This window comes from Mobula hypostoma, chromosome 8, assembly GCF_963921235.1.
Source record: "Mobula hypostoma chromosome 8, sMobHyp1.1, whole genome shotgun sequence".
Taxonomy (NCBI): domain Eukaryota; kingdom Metazoa; phylum Chordata; class Chondrichthyes; order Myliobatiformes; family Myliobatidae; genus Mobula; species Mobula hypostoma.
Window position 1 is genome coordinate 23,342,475 of NC_086104.1, and position 21,383 is coordinate 23,363,857.

At 40.4% G+C, this 21,383-nt stretch overlaps 1 protein-coding gene across 1 annotated transcript in view; it reads left to right on the forward strand.

Moving 5' to 3' along the window:
- Positions 1–21,383, forward strand: part of ryr2a (ryanodine receptor 2a (cardiac)) — an 801,439-nt gene that overhangs the window by 335,870 nt on the left and 444,186 nt on the right. Inside the window, exons 11-15 of the mRNA XM_063055593.1 lie at positions 9,211–9,375; positions 9,798–9,919; positions 12,714–12,897; positions 13,165–13,300; positions 20,309–20,404. Of these exons, the coding sequence (XP_062911663.1) occupies positions 9,211–9,375; positions 9,798–9,919; positions 12,714–12,897; positions 13,165–13,300; positions 20,309–20,404 (703 nt within the window). The remainder of the gene's footprint in view (positions 1–9,210; positions 9,376–9,797; positions 9,920–12,713; positions 12,898–13,164; positions 13,301–20,308; positions 20,405–21,383) is intronic.

A 21,383-nucleotide genomic window follows, 5' to 3' on the forward strand; every position in this document is an offset into this window, starting at 1 on the left:
CTGAAGAGGAAAACTGTCAACTAATCCAAATTCTATTTCCTTCCATCTAGCCTTATATTCCCTATTACATCAATATAACAGAGGGGTTATCTGTGAGGCATAAAAATAATTTCTCAGGCAAGGAAGAACCATACCTCCTCCTTCCTTCCCTAACTGTAAGGTGTTATATCGAATTCTAGGTTTCCTTTCTTGCCAAATGAAGTGGGAAATCCATTTGTCCCATTCCCTGAATTGATTATCATCCACCTCCACTGGTAAAGTACGGAAAAGATATAATAACCGAGGAAGAATATTCATTTTTATAGTATTTATCCTTGAATTTAAACTTAAAAAGGGGATAAGATTCCATCTATGCATATCTGCTTTTATCTCTGAGATTAATGGCCCATAATTTACCTGTGACAGTGTTGAAAGATCCTTCGGCAGGGTTATTCCTAAATATTTTAATGATTTAGCTTCCCACTTAAGATCGTATGTATCCTGCAATTTTTTGGATGGTGTATAATTTAGGGACATAACCTGCGTTTTCTTTACATTTATTTTATAACCTGATATTTTCCCAAAGTCATCCAACAGTGTAAACAATCCTATAAATGATTTTTCTGGTTCACTCAGATAGACCAAAACATCATCTGTGAATAACGCCACTTTCTGTTCAATCCCTGCCACCTTGATACCTTTTACGATTTCGCTCTGTCTTATTAGTTGGGCAAGTGGTTCAATATATAGCGCAAAAAGGAGAGGAGAAATTGGGCATCCCTGTCTAGTGCCTCTCTCTAAGATGAAGGAGTCAGAGAGGTCCCCATTTATCTTAATTCGGGCTGTAGGGCTGTCATATAGAGTCTGAATTACTTTAATAAACCTTTCTTGAAAGCTGAATCTTCCTAACACTCTGTATAGGAATGCCCAACTAACCGAATCAAAAGCTTTCTCAGCGTCCAATCCTACTACCGTTGTCTCTGTCTCGTTCTTATTAACCTGTTCTAATATGTGCAGAGTTCTCCTTATGTTGTCCTGTGTTTGTCTTTGTTGAATAAATCCAGTCTGGTCTAAATGGATTAGGCCAGGTAAAGGCTTTTCCAATCTGCGCGCTAATATAGATGTAAATAGTTTGTAATCTAAATTAAGAACACTAATTGGCCGATAATTGCCACATTCTAGTTTATCTTTACCCTCTTTAGGAATAACTGAAATAATCGCTTCTCTCCAGGAAGGTGGAGTTTCTCCTCTCTGCAAGATCCAATTAAAGGTGTTAAGTAGTAATGGGGCTAACTGTGTCTTCAGGGACTTGTACCACTCTGAGGTAAACCCATCAGAACCCGGGGACTTTCCAGCCTTTAACCTAGAGATGACCACGTTCAGTTCTTTGACAGTTACTGGTTCTAATAAACTTTCATTTTGTAAATCTGTAAGTTTAGGTAGATCTAAAAAATTCAATACACTGTCTATATAGGGCTCATTGGGGGCCCGGGGTTGGGAGTACAGCTCTCGATAATATGTTTCAAAATTCTCTTGAATTTTCCCTATTGTACTCTCCACAAGCTTTGTCTTTGGATTCTTTATTTTATGAATTGTATTGTCTGCTTGTTGTTTTCGTAATTTATATGCTAATAATCTAGCTGATTTACCTCCTACTTCATAATTCTTTTGTCTCAGGTAAAGAAAATTTCTTTGAGTTTCCAACGTATAAATATCATCAATTTCACTTTGCAATTTCCTAATTTCCTGTTTTCGATTTGAATTACTTTTGTTGCTATCTACAACTTGAAGTTGTTTTAATTTTCCTTGAAGGTCTGCTAATTTTTGTGCATTGATTTTTTTCATGTGAGTAGTAATGGAAATAATTTTCCCTCTCAGTACAGCTTTCAATGTATCCCATAAAATCACTGGTGATGTTTCTCCCGTGTCATTAAGGTCTAGATATTCTTTGATTTCTCCCCTTAATCTCTCCATTACTTTTGGGTTATTAAGTATATGTGAGTTTAGCCTCCATAGTGTTTTCCTCATTTTCCTTTCCAGGATTAGAGACATGGAGACTGGGCTATGATCCGACAGATCAATTGTTGCAATATTACAGTTTTTTATCCTGAGTCTATCTGTATTAAAGATAAAGAAATAGTCTATCCTTGAATAGGCTGAATGAGGGAAAGAGTAATATGTATAATCTTTACTAGTAGGGTGTAATTCCCTCCAGACATCTATAATTCCCAACTCCTCCATCAATGAATTCACTTTCTGAGTCAGAGGTTTATTCTGAGTAACTATTCTTGAAAAATCTAATATAGGATTTAATCTAATATGAAAATCCCCTCCACAAATTACTACCCCTCGAGAACTGACCATTAGGTCAAAAATGTGTCTATAAAATGACCATTCACTACCTGGAGGAGCATAAACATTCAGCAATGTTATTTCTGTACCTTCTATTCTTCCTGTGATTTTTACAAACCGTCCTTCTTTGTCTCTAGTCTCTGAAATATGTTCATAATTAAGAGTACTTGATATTAAAGTAGCTACCCCTCTTTTGTGACTCAATTTATATGATGAATAAAATATATGCTTAAAGCCCATTCTTTTTAATTTTCCATGTTCAGATTGGCTCATATGTGTTTCCTGGAGGAAAGCTATTTGTACCCTCTCTTTTTTCAATTTAGACATAATCTTATTTCTTTTAATTGGATTCAAAACCCCATTAACATTATAGGAAATTATTTTTACCAATTCAGTTTGCATTTTTCTCTAGTAGAAAAAAAGCACTCTCCTTTTCTAACCAAACAGTAAGCAATCCCTTCTCAACAGTAAACCAAGACATATAACCACACCCTAGACATTTCTGAACGTATAACATTTGAAAATTTTTCCCGACTTCCCACAGTGAGGCCTGAGCACCGACCCGCCTCAGTTCAGAGGGATAACCTCTATCTTCACCCTGTGTTAGAGGGCCCTCAGCAGTTTGAATAATCATAGAGAATTTTCTCCTATTTATGTCTCGACCATATTGCTATCATTCAAGTTATTCCACCTAGTTTATTTTCAGTTACCAGTTTTCATTTTACTTTTAAGTCCAATTTACTCTTTTCAGTCATTTCTCTTAATTAATCTGTATTCTCTGTACTTTCGCGTCTGAATATTTGCAGCTTTTCCTTGTAGTTTGACACTCTGGTTCGAGTGGAGCGTCCTCGCCCCACTAACTGCCACGACTTCTACCGAATCCTCTCCAGTAGCGACTCCGGTTGGGTGATAACTTTAATAGGTAGTCCCCGGTCCGCCAGGTCCAATGTTGCCTCCTCCACCGTAGCGTAAGTTTTTGTCCCTTCGTCGTAAAAGACTCTCAGCCGAGCTGGATACAGGATCTGGAATCTGATGTTGTTTTCCTTCAGGACTCTCCGTGTTTCCGTATATTCCTTCCGTCTGGCAAGAATCCCCGGTGCGTAGTCGTGGTCTAAACTGATTTTGCAGTTGTTCCACATGAAACCTTTCTTTTGCCATGCTCTTTTAAGCACCTCTTCCTTCGTTCTGTAACTGAGAAATCTGATCAGAATCGATCTGGGCTGGGCGCCTGCCGGAGGCTGTGGTGCCAACGCGCGGTGAGCCCTTTCTATCTGTAGGTCTTTTGCGGCCGGTATATCAAGGTTCTCTCTAAGCAGCTTCTCTATGAAGGGAATCATCAATCCGGGTTTACCTTCGGTTCCTTCGGGAACTCCGTAGATCCTCACATTTTCCCTTCTCGAGCGGCCTTCTTGATCTATTAGTTTCCACTGGAGCTGGTCTTGTAGCTTCAGCATTTCTGCTATCACTTCCTCGGCGTTTTGTAGCTTCTCTTCAATTCCAACAATCCTCGCTTCGGCTTCATCTATCCGCGAGTTAGTTTTTACTATTTCTCCTTTAATATCTTCCAGCTGTTTGCTGTTATCTTGTCGGAACTCGCGAATCTCTCCGAGAATCAAAGACAGAGTCACCGATTCCCCCTCATTATCTCCGTCCTGGCTTGCCGTGGGGGAGCTAGGCCCGTCGCCTTGCTGCATCTCTTTATGTTTATCAGCCTTCGAAGCGGACTTTTTATTCTTGTTCTTAGACATCATCCTTGCCCCTTTTATTAATATAGTTATGCAATATTAAGTATTTGTCTAAATTCGATTTTGGGGCAGTTTACCTTCTTTTTTGTGGAGAGACCATTCCCTTGATGACCCGGAAGTCCTCCCGAGAAATTTAACTTCACTGAATTCTAAATTGGTGACCATGAACCTACAGTACTGGTTTGCCATAAAATCCCATCTGGTTCATGCGGTTTGCCATCCCTACACAGTCTGGACTCTTAATCCAGAGTAATGTCCTCAGAAATCACTTCACAGCTAGTTCGGAATAGGCAATAATAGTAGGTTTTCACCTGATTAAAATCCCTATTGACTCAGCAAAGGGTAAAATATTTGTTCTTGTGTCCTTTTTGTTGGGATACTTTGGCAACAGGCCCATGAGTAGTTTATTTCTGTAAAGAATGGAAATGTTTTCTCTTTATGCACTCATTGATTGCAAGGAGAAAATATATTTAATACGAATGCCAGAATACCAATGCAAAAGGCCCTTGAGTTTGATTTCTTTTTTATTGTATTCTGATTGCCAGTTTAGTGCAATCAGCATACAAATTGCAGGAAAATATGCGGCTGGAAAGACTGACTTGTCTAATTGTTAGATGCATCCCTTCTAACCATCTTGATCTCATTGTATGAAATACGGCTTGGCTTATTGCTTCTTTTGAAATTGTAGTACGTTTATAAAAATGTGTCATTGGTCAGTGTGGCTCATGAAATCCAATGTTCCCCCTTTACACATCAGCGTAGCACTGGTTATGTCTACTTCTCTGTATTCAATAACTCATGATCAGTTAAATATTACTAAAGTTTTTCCTGAAAAAATACAAACACGAGGAAATCTGCAGATGCTGGAAATTCAAGCAACACACATCAAAATTGCTGGTGAACGCAGCAGGCCAGGCAGCATCTCTAGGAAGAGGTACAGTCAACACCTCGGCCCGAAACGTCGACTGTACCTCTTCCTAGAGGTGCTGCCTGGCCTGCTGCGTTCACCAGCAACTTTGATGTGTGTTCCTGAAAAAATACATGCAAGAAAGAATTGCTTATTACCTTAAATGCTACTGATGTTAGCCAAGAACATTCCACTACCAACTAGAATTTCTTTAAAGGGTGGGGGTTCTGGTTGACGAAATGATGAGGGAACATACGCAAAATGCTGGAGGAACTCAGCAGGCCAGGTAGCATCTGTGGAAAGGAGTAAGCAGTCGATATTTTGGGCAGAGAGCCTTCAGCAGGACTAGAGAAAAAAGATGAGAAGTCAGAGTAAGAAGGTGGAGGGTGGGGAGGAAGAAGTGCAAGGTGATAAGTGAAACCATAGATGCTGCCTGGTCTGCTGCATTCCTTCAGGATTTTCTGTATGTTGCTCGATTTCCAGCAGCTGCATATCTTCTCTTGTTTGCAATGATGAGGGAAGATTGATGGAATATGCACACCTTTCTTTGTTTATTGTCTTCACTGCATTTAGAACAGCTATCTGGGACTGTTCAAGAAATTCCCATTATACATCCTTCTACATTTAATTCTACATCTCAATTTTTAGAACAAAATTTGTTTCCATAATTACTGCAAATGTTAATTCTAATCTCTTTGCATATTTAATCCCCGGCTGAATTTCTTCAAGAATAAAATCCTCCAGATGACTAACTTTTTAATTAGGTTACTTATTCTGAATATCACAATGAATTGTGATGGATGTGTTTCACCTATTATTTTGCAATGTCTTCTTGTAAACATTCTGTGCTGCTCCTTTGGAATTCATCCTGTTGTATGTGCCTGACATATGGTGCAGCAACATATGTGTATTGAGGAACTCTTATAACCATATAACCATATAACAATTACAGCATGTAAACAGGCCATCTCGGTCCTTCTAGTCTGTGCCGAACTCTTACTCTCACCTAGTCCACCGACCTGCACTCAGCCCATAACCCTCTATTCCTTTCCTGTCCATATGGCTGTCCAGTTTAACTTTCTGAAATATGGATCTATTTTGTTTGATGGAGCCATGGAGTGTCACTGACCAATACAGTGAGAATGCAGGTCCTTTGGCCCAACCACAAAGACCATCCAGCTGGCACCAATTTCCTGCATTTGGCCCATAGCCCTCCAAGCCCTTCTCTTCCATGTACCTGTTTGAGTGCATGTGTCATTTCATCTTTTGTTTAGAACACATAACGAAGGGTGGCTTTTAACTCCATTATCTTTTTGTTGCTGTGTAGTACCTCACAGAACCATCCAATCAGCATAATGGAGCCATAAGAACAAGTGTTGTGCAGCTGTTGGATCAGAGAAGAATCTGATTACTTTCCGGCTTGACCCCTGCACCAGTTCATTTGCAGACAGTAGTTGTGAGAGTAGCCAGGAACTGCACAAGTCGTTCCTGCCTTTTGTCTTCCTCCTGTGGATCTATTGAAACCAACTACACTGCTGTGATGTTGATTAGGTTAAGTCAAGTGGCTGCTATTGTGTGATCCAGAATCTCCGGAGGGGAAGGCCCCGGGTCCTTGGCTTTGCTTGTTGCTCGGCGGCCGGGGCAGGGTTGAAGCACTCGGCAGAGGATGGCGCTCGGTGTCGCAGGGCTGGTCGGAGGCTTGAAGTTTTCGGATGGACTCAGAGTCTGCTGCGGTCGGGCGCTTCCAATGGTGCGGCATCGGCAAGTTTGTGGCACTTGGAGGTTCATGGCAGGGAGAGTTTCTCCCTTCTACCGTCTGCGTGAGATGATGGGGCTATCGGAACTTTGAGACTTTTTTTTACTGTGCCCATGGTCTGCTCTTTATCAAATTACGGTATTGCTTTGCATTGTTGTAACTATATGTTATAATGATGTGGTTTTGTCAGTTTTAGTCTTGGTTTGTCTTGTGTTTCTGTGATATCATTCTGGAGGAACATTGTATCATTTTTTTATGCATGCATTTCTAAATGACAAAATCTAATCATTAGGACTTGGATGTCAAATCGGGACTTAATTCTGAAATAGTTCAATAACCTCAGTTGTTTATAATTACTGCTCCATTTGTTCATTTCTCTTTGTTGAAATACATCTTGAGGATAAAGCTGAGTTCACATTACTATCAAAGCCATTTTATTTTGCTGTGGCTGTTATTTCCCAATGTGCAATTGTTGGTCCAAACTTGGTGTTCTTGTAGCATTTTAATTTCTGTGTGGGAATGACCAAGGTAAGTTAAATGGACTGTGCAAGGCTCAGGAAGCGGCCCTAACTAGCAAAGAGGACGGTGATCTATTAATTTCACAGGGTTTAAATAACATTAAAAATACACTGCAAGTTGTATTCATTTCTGGATTCAATAGTTGTTCAAATTGTTGACTATACTTACACCATCACGTGAGCATGATCGTATATGTGATTGGTAAATAAACTATAATGGAGAAAGTGGTGGGAGATATGATAAGCAGATGCCGAGGAGGGGATGCTAGCGTTACCAGAAATAGGTCAGAAAATTGTCAACAATAGAAATGGAGCAGGAGAAAGTCTTGGGCCATTCTCCCTTTCTATATGATTGATCTAATCTTGGTCAAGACACTACTTCTCTGCTTAGCCCTGTGATTCTCAATTTCCTTGTAATTCAAAACTTATCTGCCCTTCTAGGCCTTAAACAGATGCAATAGTTCAGTCTCCACAACTCTGTGGGGCAAAGAATTTCAAAGATTGCTAACCTCTGAGAGTAGATATTGTCATTTGCATTTGAGAATCCTTATCTTGAACCCAGGGGAGAAAAAAGGATGAAGGAATTGCATTTCTCAATATAAATTAAGCTGCAGGAAAGTTAATGATATTCATCGGACCACTGACAATCATAAAAATTAACTTCGTCCGTATTTTAAAGTTGTCTTTGCTCATTAATTTTAACCCATGGAATTTTGAACTGAATTCTGAGAGTAATTAGACTCTACACAGGAAATAGGGTACTATAGTGGTTAAATTTGTATCCACAACGGTTGACAAGGTAGCGTGGCAGTTTACATATCACTATTACAGCCTGTTGCGCCAGAGTTTGGAGTTCAATTCCGGTGTCGTCTGTAAAGAGTTTGTACATTCTCTCTGTGACCATATGCGTTTCCTCCCGCAGTTCAAAGATATACTGGTTAGTAGGTTAATTGCTCATTGTAAATTGTCCCATGGTTACACTAGTGTTTAATAGGTGGGTTGCCGGGCAGTCAGTGTGTCTTACTAGGCCAGAGGGGACTGTTACGCGCTGCATCTGTAAATAAAATAAATTTTATCCTATTGTTCTGAAACCTTAAGTTCAAATACCATTGCAGCAGTTGGGGAATTTAAATTCAGTGATGCAAAGCAAGTATTGGTAATGGCAAAACGGAACCAATGGTTTGATAAAGAACTCTTTCTGTTTTACTAATGGTCATTGGGGAAGGAGACCTGTTCTTCTTATCTGCTTTAGCCTCCATGTTATTCTGGACTCTCTTGAAGATGACTGGGCTAACAGAGAACTCTATTCAATAATAGTCATGGCCAATAAATGCTGTCAGTTCTGTACACATTCCATGAATTGACTGCAATAAAATTTCTAAATTTAACTCCAAATTTCAGACACTATGATAGTAATTGTTAACAGATTCATTATTATTACACAAACACGAGGAAATCTGCAGATGCTGGAATTTCAAGCAACACACATAAAAGTTGCTGGTGAACACAGCAGGCCAGGCAGCATTCACCAGCAACTTTTATGTGTGTTGCTTCATTATTATTACCTTTGATTCCGGACTCAAAATAACCCCTTCAGATTTGAAAATTGCAAAAGAGAATTTTGAAAATTGAAAGCGGGAAGGGTTGAAAATGGACAACAGAGGCCAGTTTAACTTAATGTATGGGCGAGTGAATGATTTCTATTATATGCAAAATACAGCATATGGACTTTTTAAATGTATTTATTCTGCAGATGTGGATAATGCTGGAAATGTTTGATCTCTAGTTGCTCCTAAAGTGAGTTTAAAATGCTTTGGTTGGCGTTGTTATGGCAATTCCAGTATTTTTCCCAAGATAGTTTGCTCTGTTGACTTTTGTGACACTGTAATGTAATCTGTCAATTAATTTTTTTTAACTGAAGAAATGTTTAAGAACAATGTGATTCATTTTCAGGAAAAACTGGATGCAGGAATAAGGAAAGAAGTGGACGGCATGGGGTCTCCAGAGATAAAATATGGTGATTCTGTGTGCTTTATCCAGCATGTAGACACGGGACTATGGCTCACCTATCAGTCTGTAGATGCCAAGTCGGCTCGGATGGGAACGGCTCAACGTAAAGTAGGTTTTTTGACCTGGATTTACTGACATGGTTGAGTTTCTCACATTGTTCATAAGTTTGCCTTCACGAATATCATGGTCATTGAGATGGCTGCTCAAGTATGATGTCTCTTGGTGTTGGTTTAGAAAATTCAAAGGCAGGATGGAATCCTTTCACATACAATGTGCCTCAAGTCACCCCTGGAAGTAAACATGTACTCTGAGTGTGATGTTATACTCGTTTCCTCATCATCCATTTCACCGTGAGCGTTACGTTTAGTACTGGACTCATGGTGCTTTTTTTGCTGTGGATCTGTGCTTGTGTGGGATGACAGAGAGCTTGTCTGAATTCAGAGGTGACACTCATTCAAAATGAGAATTGAATTCAAAAGAAGAGTGAAGGATAATAAGCAATATTTACCTTGTGTTTTTGACTATTTCAGGCCATAATGCATCATGAAGGTCATATGGATGATGGATTAACTCTTTCACGCTCTCAGCATGAGGAGTCGAGGACTGCGCGTGTTATACGCAGCACTGTCTTTCTCTTTAACAGATTTATTAGGTATGATTTTGAGTTAGATGTAGGATGGGTTCCTGGAGTTTTTGCAACTTTAGAGATTTCTCTGCGTACTTTGAAAACACCAACTCCTCCTTTGTGTGGAGTCAGTACAAAATGTTGAAATGTACACCTTGTTGCAAGTTTGAAGGAGTTTCTACACCAGTAAGAAAGCTAGCATTCATGAAACACACCGTGCCTGATTTTCATGTATGTAAGGATTGTACTTTATGGTGTTTAATGCCTTGGCTTGATGTTTATTTATGACTTAAAAAGAGACCACTGATCTTTTATTTAAAATGACTTGATCCATTCATTAAAACAGCAGATAGCAAATTATATGAGCGTGTTAAGCACTTTTAAGCTAATCTACTATTGAACTTCAAAACTAGAATTAGATTTATTACTACTGTCATTTGACATGAAATGTCTTGTTTTGCAGTAGCAGTGCAGTACAAAGCTATAAAATTACTATATATTAAAAATTAAACAAATAGTGTAGAAAAGGAATAATGAAGTAGCATTTATGGGTTCATGGACCATTCAGAAATCTGATGGAGGAGGGGAAGAAGTTGTGACTGAATTGCCGAGTGTGTGTCTTCATGCTCCTGCACTTCCTGTCTGACGGTAGTGATGAGAAGAGGGCATATCCTGGATGGTATTGCCTGTAGTGATGGTTTCCCCCTTCTTGAGGCACTTTCTCTTGAAGATATCCTCGATGATGGGGAGAGTTGTGTCCATATGGAGCTGGCTGAGTATTCCGTCTCCTGTGATCCTGTTCACTGGAATTAACAAGCCAGGTTGTGATGTAGCTCAGGGGTCCCCAACCTCTTTTGCACTGCGGACCGGTTTATTATTGACAATATTCTTGCAGACTGGCCAATCCGGTGGGGGGTAGGCTTGCCAACGGACAAGAGTAGCAGTCAAATACGTTGTGTTTACCCCGAGAAAGACTACCATGACCATGAAGCCTTGCGCGGGCACATGTGTGCGCATGCGTGACTTGCGCATGCGTGTACGTGCCGATTTTTTTCTACAAATCATTTTTGGCTATTCTGTGCGGGGGGGGGGCGAGTTTGTTAATCACGACCAGAATATAGGTGATAAGTGGCTAATACACTCAATTTCGTTTCTAAAAAGGTTTATCTAACGAATTTAATATTAAACACACAGCGCATATTTTCCTCGCATGAATATAGTGATAAGTCATTATCAGTGGAGGACAGGGGAGCTTGAAGTAAGTGTTGAATGAACTTCCAGTAGAAGTGGTAGAGGCAGGTTTGATATTATCATTTAACGAAAAATTGCATAGGTATATGGACAGGAAAGGAATGGAGGGTTATGCGCTGAGTGCAGGTTGGTGGGACTAGGTGAGAGTAGCGTTCGGCACGGACAGAGAAGGGCAGAGATGGCCTGTTTCCGTGCTGTAATTGTTATATGGTTATATGGTTATATAAGTCACTTATAAGTCAATAGCATCATAACATTTTAAGTAACGTTTGGATAGTAAACAGACAGCACATATTTTCCCCGTATGAACATATAAAATCATTGCAACACACCAATATCGCTGAATCAGTGAGAGCCCTGGGCTTGTTTTCCTGCAACAAGACGATCCTATCGAGGGGTGACGGGAGACAGCGATACTCGAACAGGGTTCCTTATGTCCAGTCTATTCCGCAATTTAGTTCTCGTTGCATTTATTGCAGAGATATGTTGGAAATGGAAGCAATGTTTTCAGTGCTTTCATGGCTATCTCAGGATATTTAGCCTTGACTTTAATCCAGAAAGCCGGCAGAGATGTTATGTCAAACATACTTTTCAGCCCAGCGTCATTTGCAAGCTCACGGAGTTGATCTTATCGCGCTGACATGGATGACGTGCGGGTAATGACCTCACGTGCGTTCAAGCTCAACAGTGTGTGACTGGGAATGAGGAAAGGTGCAGCTGACTCATAGCGCCAAATCATATCGTTTCTTTGCGGCCTGGTGGTTGGGGACCGCTGATGTAGCTGATATGGTGAATGCTCTTCACCGTCCATGTATACAAATTTGCAAAAAGTCTTTGCTGACATACTGAATCTCGTCAAATTCCTAATGAAGTAGAGGCACTGGCATGCCTTCTTTGTTATTGCGTCAATGTATTGGGCCCAGGATAGATTCTCAGTGATGCTGACACACAGTAACTTAAAGCTGCTCACTCTTTCCACCTTCGACCCCTCAATGAGGTCTGATGTGTGTTCTTCCAATTTCCCCTTCTTGAAGTCCACAATCAATTTCTTGAGTGTAAGGTTGTTGTGACATTCACAGCCAGCTGATCTATCTCAGTTTGAGTCACCTCCTTGTTGCCATCTGAGATTCTATCCGCATCCTCTGGCCAATTGGAACGATTGGAGTGTCGCTTGGCTCCTGAAAAGTGTATTAGGCAGAGGCATCCACTGTTATCAGGCATTGAGAGGCTTTTCGTGCAGCTTAATTTCGACAGGAAGATATCTCAGAATTTGAATAGCATTATTGGGGCTAAAATCTGTCAAAAATAAGCAAAGGCTACTTTACACTCTCTACCACCTTAACAATGTAATTTCATTCTTTATTTCTCACCATTTTCCAGTTATTTTAAAACAATATTCTGATATTAAATCTACATCTCATGCGTAATCTGCTGGGCTAATCTTTATTCTGTGCTCAATGTTCCATGAGTCCTCGGTTACCAGATGTGTCCACAAACAAAAGGGATCACTGATTCACAAGTTAAGATTCTTTTAGATGTTGTACCGATATGAAATTTGTTGCATTTTCAGTGGCCTCGATGCTCTCAATAAACAAGGAAAGTCCATGGCTATTGATTTACCCATTGAATCAGTCAGCCTGAGTCTGCAGGATCTGATTGGCTACTTTCAGCCCCCTGATGAACATCTGGAACATGAAGAGAAACAGAACAGATTGAGAGCATTGAAGAACAGACAAAATCTCTTCCAGGAAGAGGTAAACAGTTAACCCTTGGAAATACCTGAGCCCTCATTACCATTTTGTGCCAAGGTATTTAGTTGGTAGTTATACTGATGCATTATGCTTGAAAAACTGCATGTACGAATTGCAGCTCCTGTCTGTAGCATTTTATTCTAAAGCCTGTCTGATGTCAATCTGGTGTTAACACTGTCGCATGAGAAATAAATAAGTGCCAAGCAAATTTAATGGACAAAATAGCGGGAAAGTGAATCCGAGGATTTATCTTTATTAATTCTCTTTCAGGGAATGATTAACCTTGTTCTTGAGTGCATTGATCGTCTCAACATGTATAGCAGTGCGGCCCATTTCACTGATGTCGCTGGGAAGGAAGCAGGAGAGTCCTGGAGAGCAATTCTAAACTCACTCTATGAACTACTCGGTAAGATCTCTTTGTATTTTTCTTAATCTGTATTGATGTGTTTCTTTCAGCAGATCACACTCAGGTATTTTAACACAGTAATTGACAAGTGTTTCCCAATAACAATCCAGCTGAAGGATTTTTCTGAGACAAGTCTTAAGATATTTTGAAGGCTATCCTGGGTATTAAATGATTTTATTGTAAAGTATCAGCTGGGCAATTAGTGAAAAGCATCATTATTGAATGCATGGCTTGTGAGATCCTCTAACTTCCTCACAAAGGATAGAATTATTCGTGCTTTGGAAGGCGAGTGTGATGTAATTAGCTGCTTGATGGTCTGAACACCAGTGGAGCTGAGATGGACCCCAGCAGTGCGACTGGGGAAGATCTGACTCGATGGCCATTCATGGGCATTTGAGAACCACACACTCTTGCAGTTCAAACCATTGTCTATTTGCTGAGTGTACAAGGCTCATTGATGCGATGTTTCTGACTTGAAATGCATAGCAGAAGCAGAATAGAAACAGCCACTCCTCTGTGGACTCTGTGTGTGCCTCTCACTTCCTCTGTAAAGCAGCCAGCATAATACAAGACCCCACCCAGCCTGGACATTTTCTCTTCTCCCCTCTTCCATCAGAAAAAGATACAAAAACATGAAAGTATGCTTTCATTAGACTCAAGGACAGCTTTTGTCACTCTGTTATGACAACTAAATGGTTCCCTTGTGTGATGAGTTAAACTCTTAACCTCACTATATATCTCGTTAGGATTTTACCTTATTGTTTACCTGCATTGCACTTTCTCTGTTGCTATTACACTTTATACTGCATTCTGTTTCTCTTTTATCTTGTACTACATCAACACACTGTGTAATGATCTGATCTGCATGAATAGTATGCAAGACAGGCTTTTCACTGTATCCCTGTACGTGTGAGCACATTGGAATCTTCAAACTCCAACTCCAATTCCAATTCCAATGGCCTGGATCTTCTCCCTGAGCACCACCATTCCTTGGAGTGGAAACTGGATGAAGATTTAACCAATTTCCCCCAGGATCAATAAAGTATGACTATGACTATGAGGATTCAGCACATAAACCAGTTTCCAGCTGATAGGTTCAGTATTGACCTTTTTGGCCACCACGAACGAGCTCTACACACAAAATGTTCAAACGACAAATGGAAAGACGATCATAAGCAGACGGCTAAATACGTGCTGCTCCGTGAGAGAAACTCTTTTGATTTCAGAATCAGAATTGGGTGTATTATCACCGGCATGTGTTGAGAAATTTGTTAACTTAGCAGCAGCAGTACAATGCAATATATGATAATAGGGAAAGAAAAATCAATCAATCAATTACAGTAAGTATATATATGGAAATTGAGTAGATTAAGAACAGTGCAAAAACAGAAGTAATATATATTTAATAAAATGTGAGGCAGTGTTCCTGGGTTCAATGTCCATTTGGGAGTCGGATGGCAGAGGGGAAGAAGCTGTTCCTGAATCACAGAGTGTGTGCCTTCAGGCTTCTGTACCTCCTTCCTGATGGTAACAATGAGAAGAGGGCATGACCTGGGTGATATGGGTCCTTAATAATTGTTGTCACCTTTCTGAGGCACCACTCCTTGAAGATGTCTTGGATACTACGGAGGCTAGTACACAAGATGGAGCTGACTAATTTTACAACTTTCTGTGTCTTCTTTTGGTTCTGTGTGGTAGCACCCTCCCCCCACACCAGACAATGATGCAGCCTGTCAGAATGCTCTCCACGGTGCACCTATAGACATTTTCAAGTGTTCTAGGTGATAAACCTAATCTCTTCAAACTCCAGTGAAGTATATCTGCTGTCTCGCCTTCTTTATAGCTGCATAAATATGTTGCATCCAGGTTAGGTCCTCAGAGAACTTGACACTCAGGAACTTGAACTTGCTGACTCTCTTCACTTCTGATCCCTCTATGAAGATTAGTTTGTGTTCCCTTGTCCTACCCTTTCTGAAGTCCACAATCAGGTCTTTGGCTTGCTGACATTAAGTGCCAAGTTCTTGCTGCAACACCACTCAACTAGCTGGTGTATCTCACTCCTGTACGCCCTCTCATCTCCACTTGTGATTCTACCAACAATGGTTGTATCATCAGCAAATTAAAAGATGGTATTTGAGCTATGCCTAGCCACACAGTCATGGGTATAGTGAGAGTAGAACAGTGGGCTAAGTACACACCCCTGAGGTGCACCAGTGTTGATTGTCTGTGAGGAGGAGATATTGTCACTAATCTGCACAGATTGTGGTCTTCCGGTTAGGAAGTCAAGGATCCAATGGCAGAGGGAGGTACAGAGGCCCAGATTCTGTAACTTCTCAATCAGGATTGTGGGAATGATGGTGCTAGATGCTGAGCTATAGTCGATGCACGGCATCCTGACCTAAGTGCTTGTATTGTCTAGGTGATCTAAGGCTATATGAAGAGCCATTGAGATTGCATCTGCCGTAGACCTCACAAGTACTCTTTTCCAATTGATAATCACAACAACATTGTGCTGGTGCTAAAACTTCTGTTATATCACATCTTCCCCTTTAATTTGGCTGAAAACATTCACAAGATAAGAAAACAAAAAATAGATATGGTACATATACTGTACCATCCAACAGTAAAACTGAACAGTTAAGCTCACAGTTCTCTATTTACAGGTCAATCTGTATTATGATTTATGTACTTGTTTCGAATAATACTTGTTGAATATATTGGAAACATTGCCAGCGATTGGTGACATCTCATTTTGAGCTATGCCATTTTTCACTCTGTCACTTGCAAGGTAGTGGAAATTAAGGTTTGAAATGGTGATCACGTGCTCTGACATCATGTTGTTCTTTCCTTTTTGCCTTTACCAATAACACCAAAGCCAGAAACCATCAAACTTAGGTTTGTCCCAACATGTGTCTGCCCATTGATACCAGGCACTTGGGTCTATATGTGATGTATTCCAGTTGGGACATCAAAAGCTTAAATTGTCCTTTCTGCCCAGTGTGTGAGGGTGGATGGGGTGGAGTGTATGCAAGTGACTGACATTCTTCCTCAGAACTTTTGCAAATCCAGCACCACAGTGAACTTGCTTCCATTGCCTATCACAAATGATCTATTGGAGTGAAATTGTCACTTAAGATGAGGAAATGTTTGTAGGGACTCGTTCTCTCCATTTGAACTATGCTTCCACAGTTAAAAAGATAAAGAGAAGATCCATGTACCTTAATCCATGGACAGGGGTGGTAGCTGCGTAAAGCTGCTGGTGAATTCTTACAATGTTGTTAACATTCCTTCACAGTGACATTCTACTGCTTATTGATTCCAAGCCACCCCACAAAGAAAATTCTGGCAACACACACAAAAAATGCTGGAGTAACTCAGCAGAACAGGCAGCATCTATGGAAATGAATAAACAGTCGACATTTTGGGCCGAGATCTTTATTTAGGACTGAGAAGGAAGGGGGGAAGATGCAGAATGAAAAGGTGGTGGAGGGGAAATAGGCCAGCTGGAAGGTGAAAGGTGAAGTCAGGTGGGTGGGAAAGGTCAAGGGCTGGGGAAGAAAACGGTCATGGTGTAATGAGTGTAATGGACAGCGAGGAAGACTGTTGTGGCTTGCAACAGTATAGAACTATAGAGACACGGAAAACCTACAGCACAATACAGGCCCTTCGGCCCACAATGCTGTGCCAAACCTGTACTTACTTTAGAAGTTACCTAGGGTTACCCATAGCCCTCTATTTTCCTAAGATCCATGTACCTTTCCCAGGAATCTCTTAAAAGACCCTATCGTATCTGCCTCCACCACCGTCACCGGCAGCCCATTCCATGCACTCACCACTCTCTGTGTAAAAAAACTTACCCCTGACATCTCCTCTGTACCTCCTTCCAAGCACCTTAAAACTGTGCTCTCTCATGCTAGCCATTATCTGGACCAGGTGGGAAAATGGGCTGAAAATGGAAGTTAATGCAGACAAGTACGACGTGCTGCACTTCAGTAGGACCAACGAGGGCAGGTCTCACACAGTGAACAGTAGGGCACTGAGGAGTAGAACAAAGGGATCTGGGAATACAGGGCCATAATCCATTGAAAATGGCAGCACAGGTAGATAGGGTCGTAAAGAAAGCTTTTAGCACATTGACATTCATAAATCAAAGTATTAAGTAAAGGAGATGGGATGTTATGTTGAAATTGTATTGGTCACTTACATGCAGAAAAGATGTAAATAAGGTTGAAAGGGTGCAGAGAAAATTTACAAGGATGTTTCTGGGTGTGGAGTACCTGAGTTATATAGAAGATTGAATAGGTTAGAACTTTATTTCTTGGAACATAGAAGATTAAGAGGAGGCATGATAGAAGAATACAGAATTATGATGGGTATAGATAAGGTAAATGCAAATGGGCTTTTTTCCACTGAGGTTGGGTGGGACAAAAACTAGAGGCCATGGGTTAAGGGTGAAAAGTGAAAAGTATAAGGGGAACATGAGGGGAAACTTCTTCACACGGGGTCATGAGGGTGTGAAATGATTTGCCAGTGCAAGTGGTGCATGCGAGCTCGATGTCAACATTTAAGAGAAGTTTGGATAGGTACATGGATGGTAGGGTTATGGAGGGCTATGGTTCCGGTGCATGTCAATGGAAGTAGGCATTGAAGTGGTTTTGGCGCTGGACAAAAGGCCTGTTTCTGTGCTGTACTTTTCTACGGCTCTAAAACATGGTTAACCTGTTGGCAGTATTGCCAACTGCTGTCATGGCATTATTCAGTGTATTCAACCAGCAAGTAAAAACAATGCTTGTAATTCAGCTGTTAAAAGATGCCCTGTGTAAGTAGCTATTTTTGTTTGATGTGTACGGGTCCTACTGGGAGCTTTGATAACAGTAGATTTTCTGAGGCTTAAGTCCGTTTAATACACCCACTCATGCAATTGCTTTGACACCACTCAGCCCCTCCCCTGACTTGCCAAAAGTCAGTGAAATTAAAGTCTTATGAATGTTTGCAACATTTAACTTTGAAACTTATTCGACAGTTAAGAAGGTTACTATCTTTAAAAAATGATTATTTTCAAAAATTAATAAAATAGAATCAGTTCGTTGTGGTGGTGAAAGAAGTTATCCAAACCTGTTCAGGATTAGGTTTCTACACCTCCTTCCTGATGGTACTGTAGTAGCAAGAAGAGGGCGTGGCCTGGGTGGTGGAGGTTGTTAATAGTGGATGCTGCTTTCTTGTAATTTGACTCAGTGGTCAGGAGGGCTTTGCCTGTGATGGACTGGACTGTATTCTCTACATCCTGTAACCTTTTCCATCACAATTTGTTGCCACAGGCAAATGTGGAGGCCAGGTCGTTGGGTATATTTAAGGCAGAGGTTCATAGATCCTTATTTAGTAAAGGCATGGGGGGATGCGGGGAGAAGGCAGGGATCAGCCATGATGAAATAGTGGAGCAGATCGATAGGCAAATGGCCTAATTTTGCACTTATTATCTTATGGTCTCCCTGTTGTGCTGTGATAGAACCAGTTAGAATACTATCCACTGTACAACAATAGAAGTTTCTCAAAGGTATTGGTGACGCAGTGAATCTATACAGAGTTCTAAGAAAGCAAAGACACTGTCGCGCCTTCTTTGTAACGCCACTAATGTGCCATCAAATTAGCTCAATTGCATGTGAGATGTAAATTTCCAAATCAAAATTGGCAGAAAGTTACGCTCCAATCCTGGATTCCCCATTGAACTGTCAATGTATTCATGGAGTATTCAAGCCATTTTGACAATTGTCTGCCAAGCCTGATGTGCATGAGAAGCCAATGTAATCATTATACATTACAAACGATCTGACATTTATTATAAACATTATCACATTAATTTCCTATTTGCATGAGGATCATAAGCCAAGTTATTCACCAGCTGTCAGTAGGTGGTTATTACTTCGGAAGTTTGTGGACTCAGACTCAGTAAAAATAATGTTTCGCAATTCAAATTGCTTTGACATTATTACAAGCATTCTTCAGCTCACTGAAAGGGAATTATTAAGAAATCAATGTTAACATTTAGTGGATTTTTCAGTGTTACTCTTGCCCACTTTATATTTTGGGTCAAGAATTAGATTAATGCAAGTTCAACTGTAAAGAGGCAGTAATGGAAAGACCCTTAACAATGCTAATGAGCAAAGGGATCTTGTGATCCAAGTTCATAGTTTCTTACAAGTGGCTATACAGGTTGATTGGGTGGTTAAGAAGGAATATGGCATGCTTGCCTTTAATTAGTTGAGACATTGAGTTCAAAAGTCAGGAACTTATGTTGCTGCTTTATAAAACTCTAGTAAGGCCACCACTGGAGTATTGCATGCAGTTCTGGATGCTCCTTTTTAGCGAGGATGTCGAGGCTTTAGAGAGGGTGCAGAATAGGTTTACCCCCCCCCCCCCCCATAATGCTGCTTGGATTAGCGGCTGTGTGTTAGAAGCAGAGTTTGGACAAACTTGGGTTGTTTTCTCTGAAGTGGTAGGGGCTAAGGGGAGATCTGATAAAGGTTCGTAATATTATGAGAGGCATAGATTGAGTCGACAAACAAAATGCTGGAGGAACTTTGCAAGTCAGGCAGCATCAATGGAAATGAATATACAGTCGGTCCAAGACCCTTCATCAGGACTCAAATTGCCTGACCTACTTAGTTCATCCAGCACTTTGCTCTGGACCTCTAGCATCTGATGACTCTAAAGTTTCTAAAGTGTCAGATTGTATTATACTGTCATCATGAAATAATTCAACATTATTACGTCCTGATCAGTATAAATGTTAAGTTTATCCTTGATCAATTTTGTATCATACGTGAAATGCCACTTGTCGTAAATATTTTGTACAAACGTAGGCCAATCTCCAAAATTCTACTGTGAAGGGGAGTTTAAGTGAAAAATATATGGGAAAAAATGTTGCACATGGAAGATTAATGAGGAGTATACTGTTTGATGTGTGATGGAGCATAAATTTGTAAGTAATTGTTAATTGTTTGATTTTAGCTGCCCTGATCAGAGGAAATCGCAAAAACTGTGCGCAGTTTTCTGGTTCTTTGGACTGGCTGATCAGCAGACTGGAGAGATTAGAAGCCTCATCCGGTGCGTATGAATCCTTCACTATCTCACCGTTACTTAACAGGTGATAAGCAGGTTATTTCACCATTCAAAAGTGTGCTTTACATTCAAAGGGAATTTTGAATATCTCGCGTAATACTGAGAGCAACATTGTAGGCATTTCCAAAGATTGCATAATTTAACTCAATATTCTGTCTAATTAATTTTCTGGGCTGAATTCTGTTTGGAGGTTTGGATTCTGAAACAGTTTTATTTTGATAATTTGCCAAAAGGTACTGGGAGCAGGTTTCATTTGCCAGCTGCCACTTTCTTGCCTGGAATGCAAGCTGTCAACAGCTAACAGAAAGGTGCAAGCAACATACTCACCTCTATAATTCCCAATCTGTCTGCTGAATTTTCAGAGGTGCCTATAAATAAGAAACAATCGAAGGAGTAATCCATTCAGCTCCTTGTGCATGCTCCATCATTCAATAAGATTAAATCTGATATTTACCTCACTTTACTTATATCTCTTGATTTCCTTCCCATACAAAAATATGTCAGCCCCTCTCTTGTATATGCTTGGTGACTGAGCCCTCTTGAATGGAAAATTACAAAGGTGATGTCTCTCATCCAAGGCCTTAAGTGGCCAGCCTCTTGTTTTAACACTGATCCCAATGGAAAAGGGCCTCAGTACTCGGTTTGAGGCTGTAATCTAGTTAGTGAATAAACTGTAGTTTAGAAAGGGAAATAGGACGTTGGCCTTTATTACAAGGGGTATGGAATTGATATGGAACGGGTAGAATGTTGCTACTGCTGCACAGGGCTCAGATCTCATCTGAGTGCAGCATTCTACTTTGTCTCCTTGTTTAAGGAAAGATATAATTGCCTTGGAGAAAAGTTTAAAGAAGGTTTGCTCAGTTGAATCCAGGTATGAAGAGTCTAATGAAGGAGAAATGAGCAGATTGCTGCCAAGCTCTCTGGAGATCAGGAGATTTTATTGAAATATGTAAGAGTCTCCGGG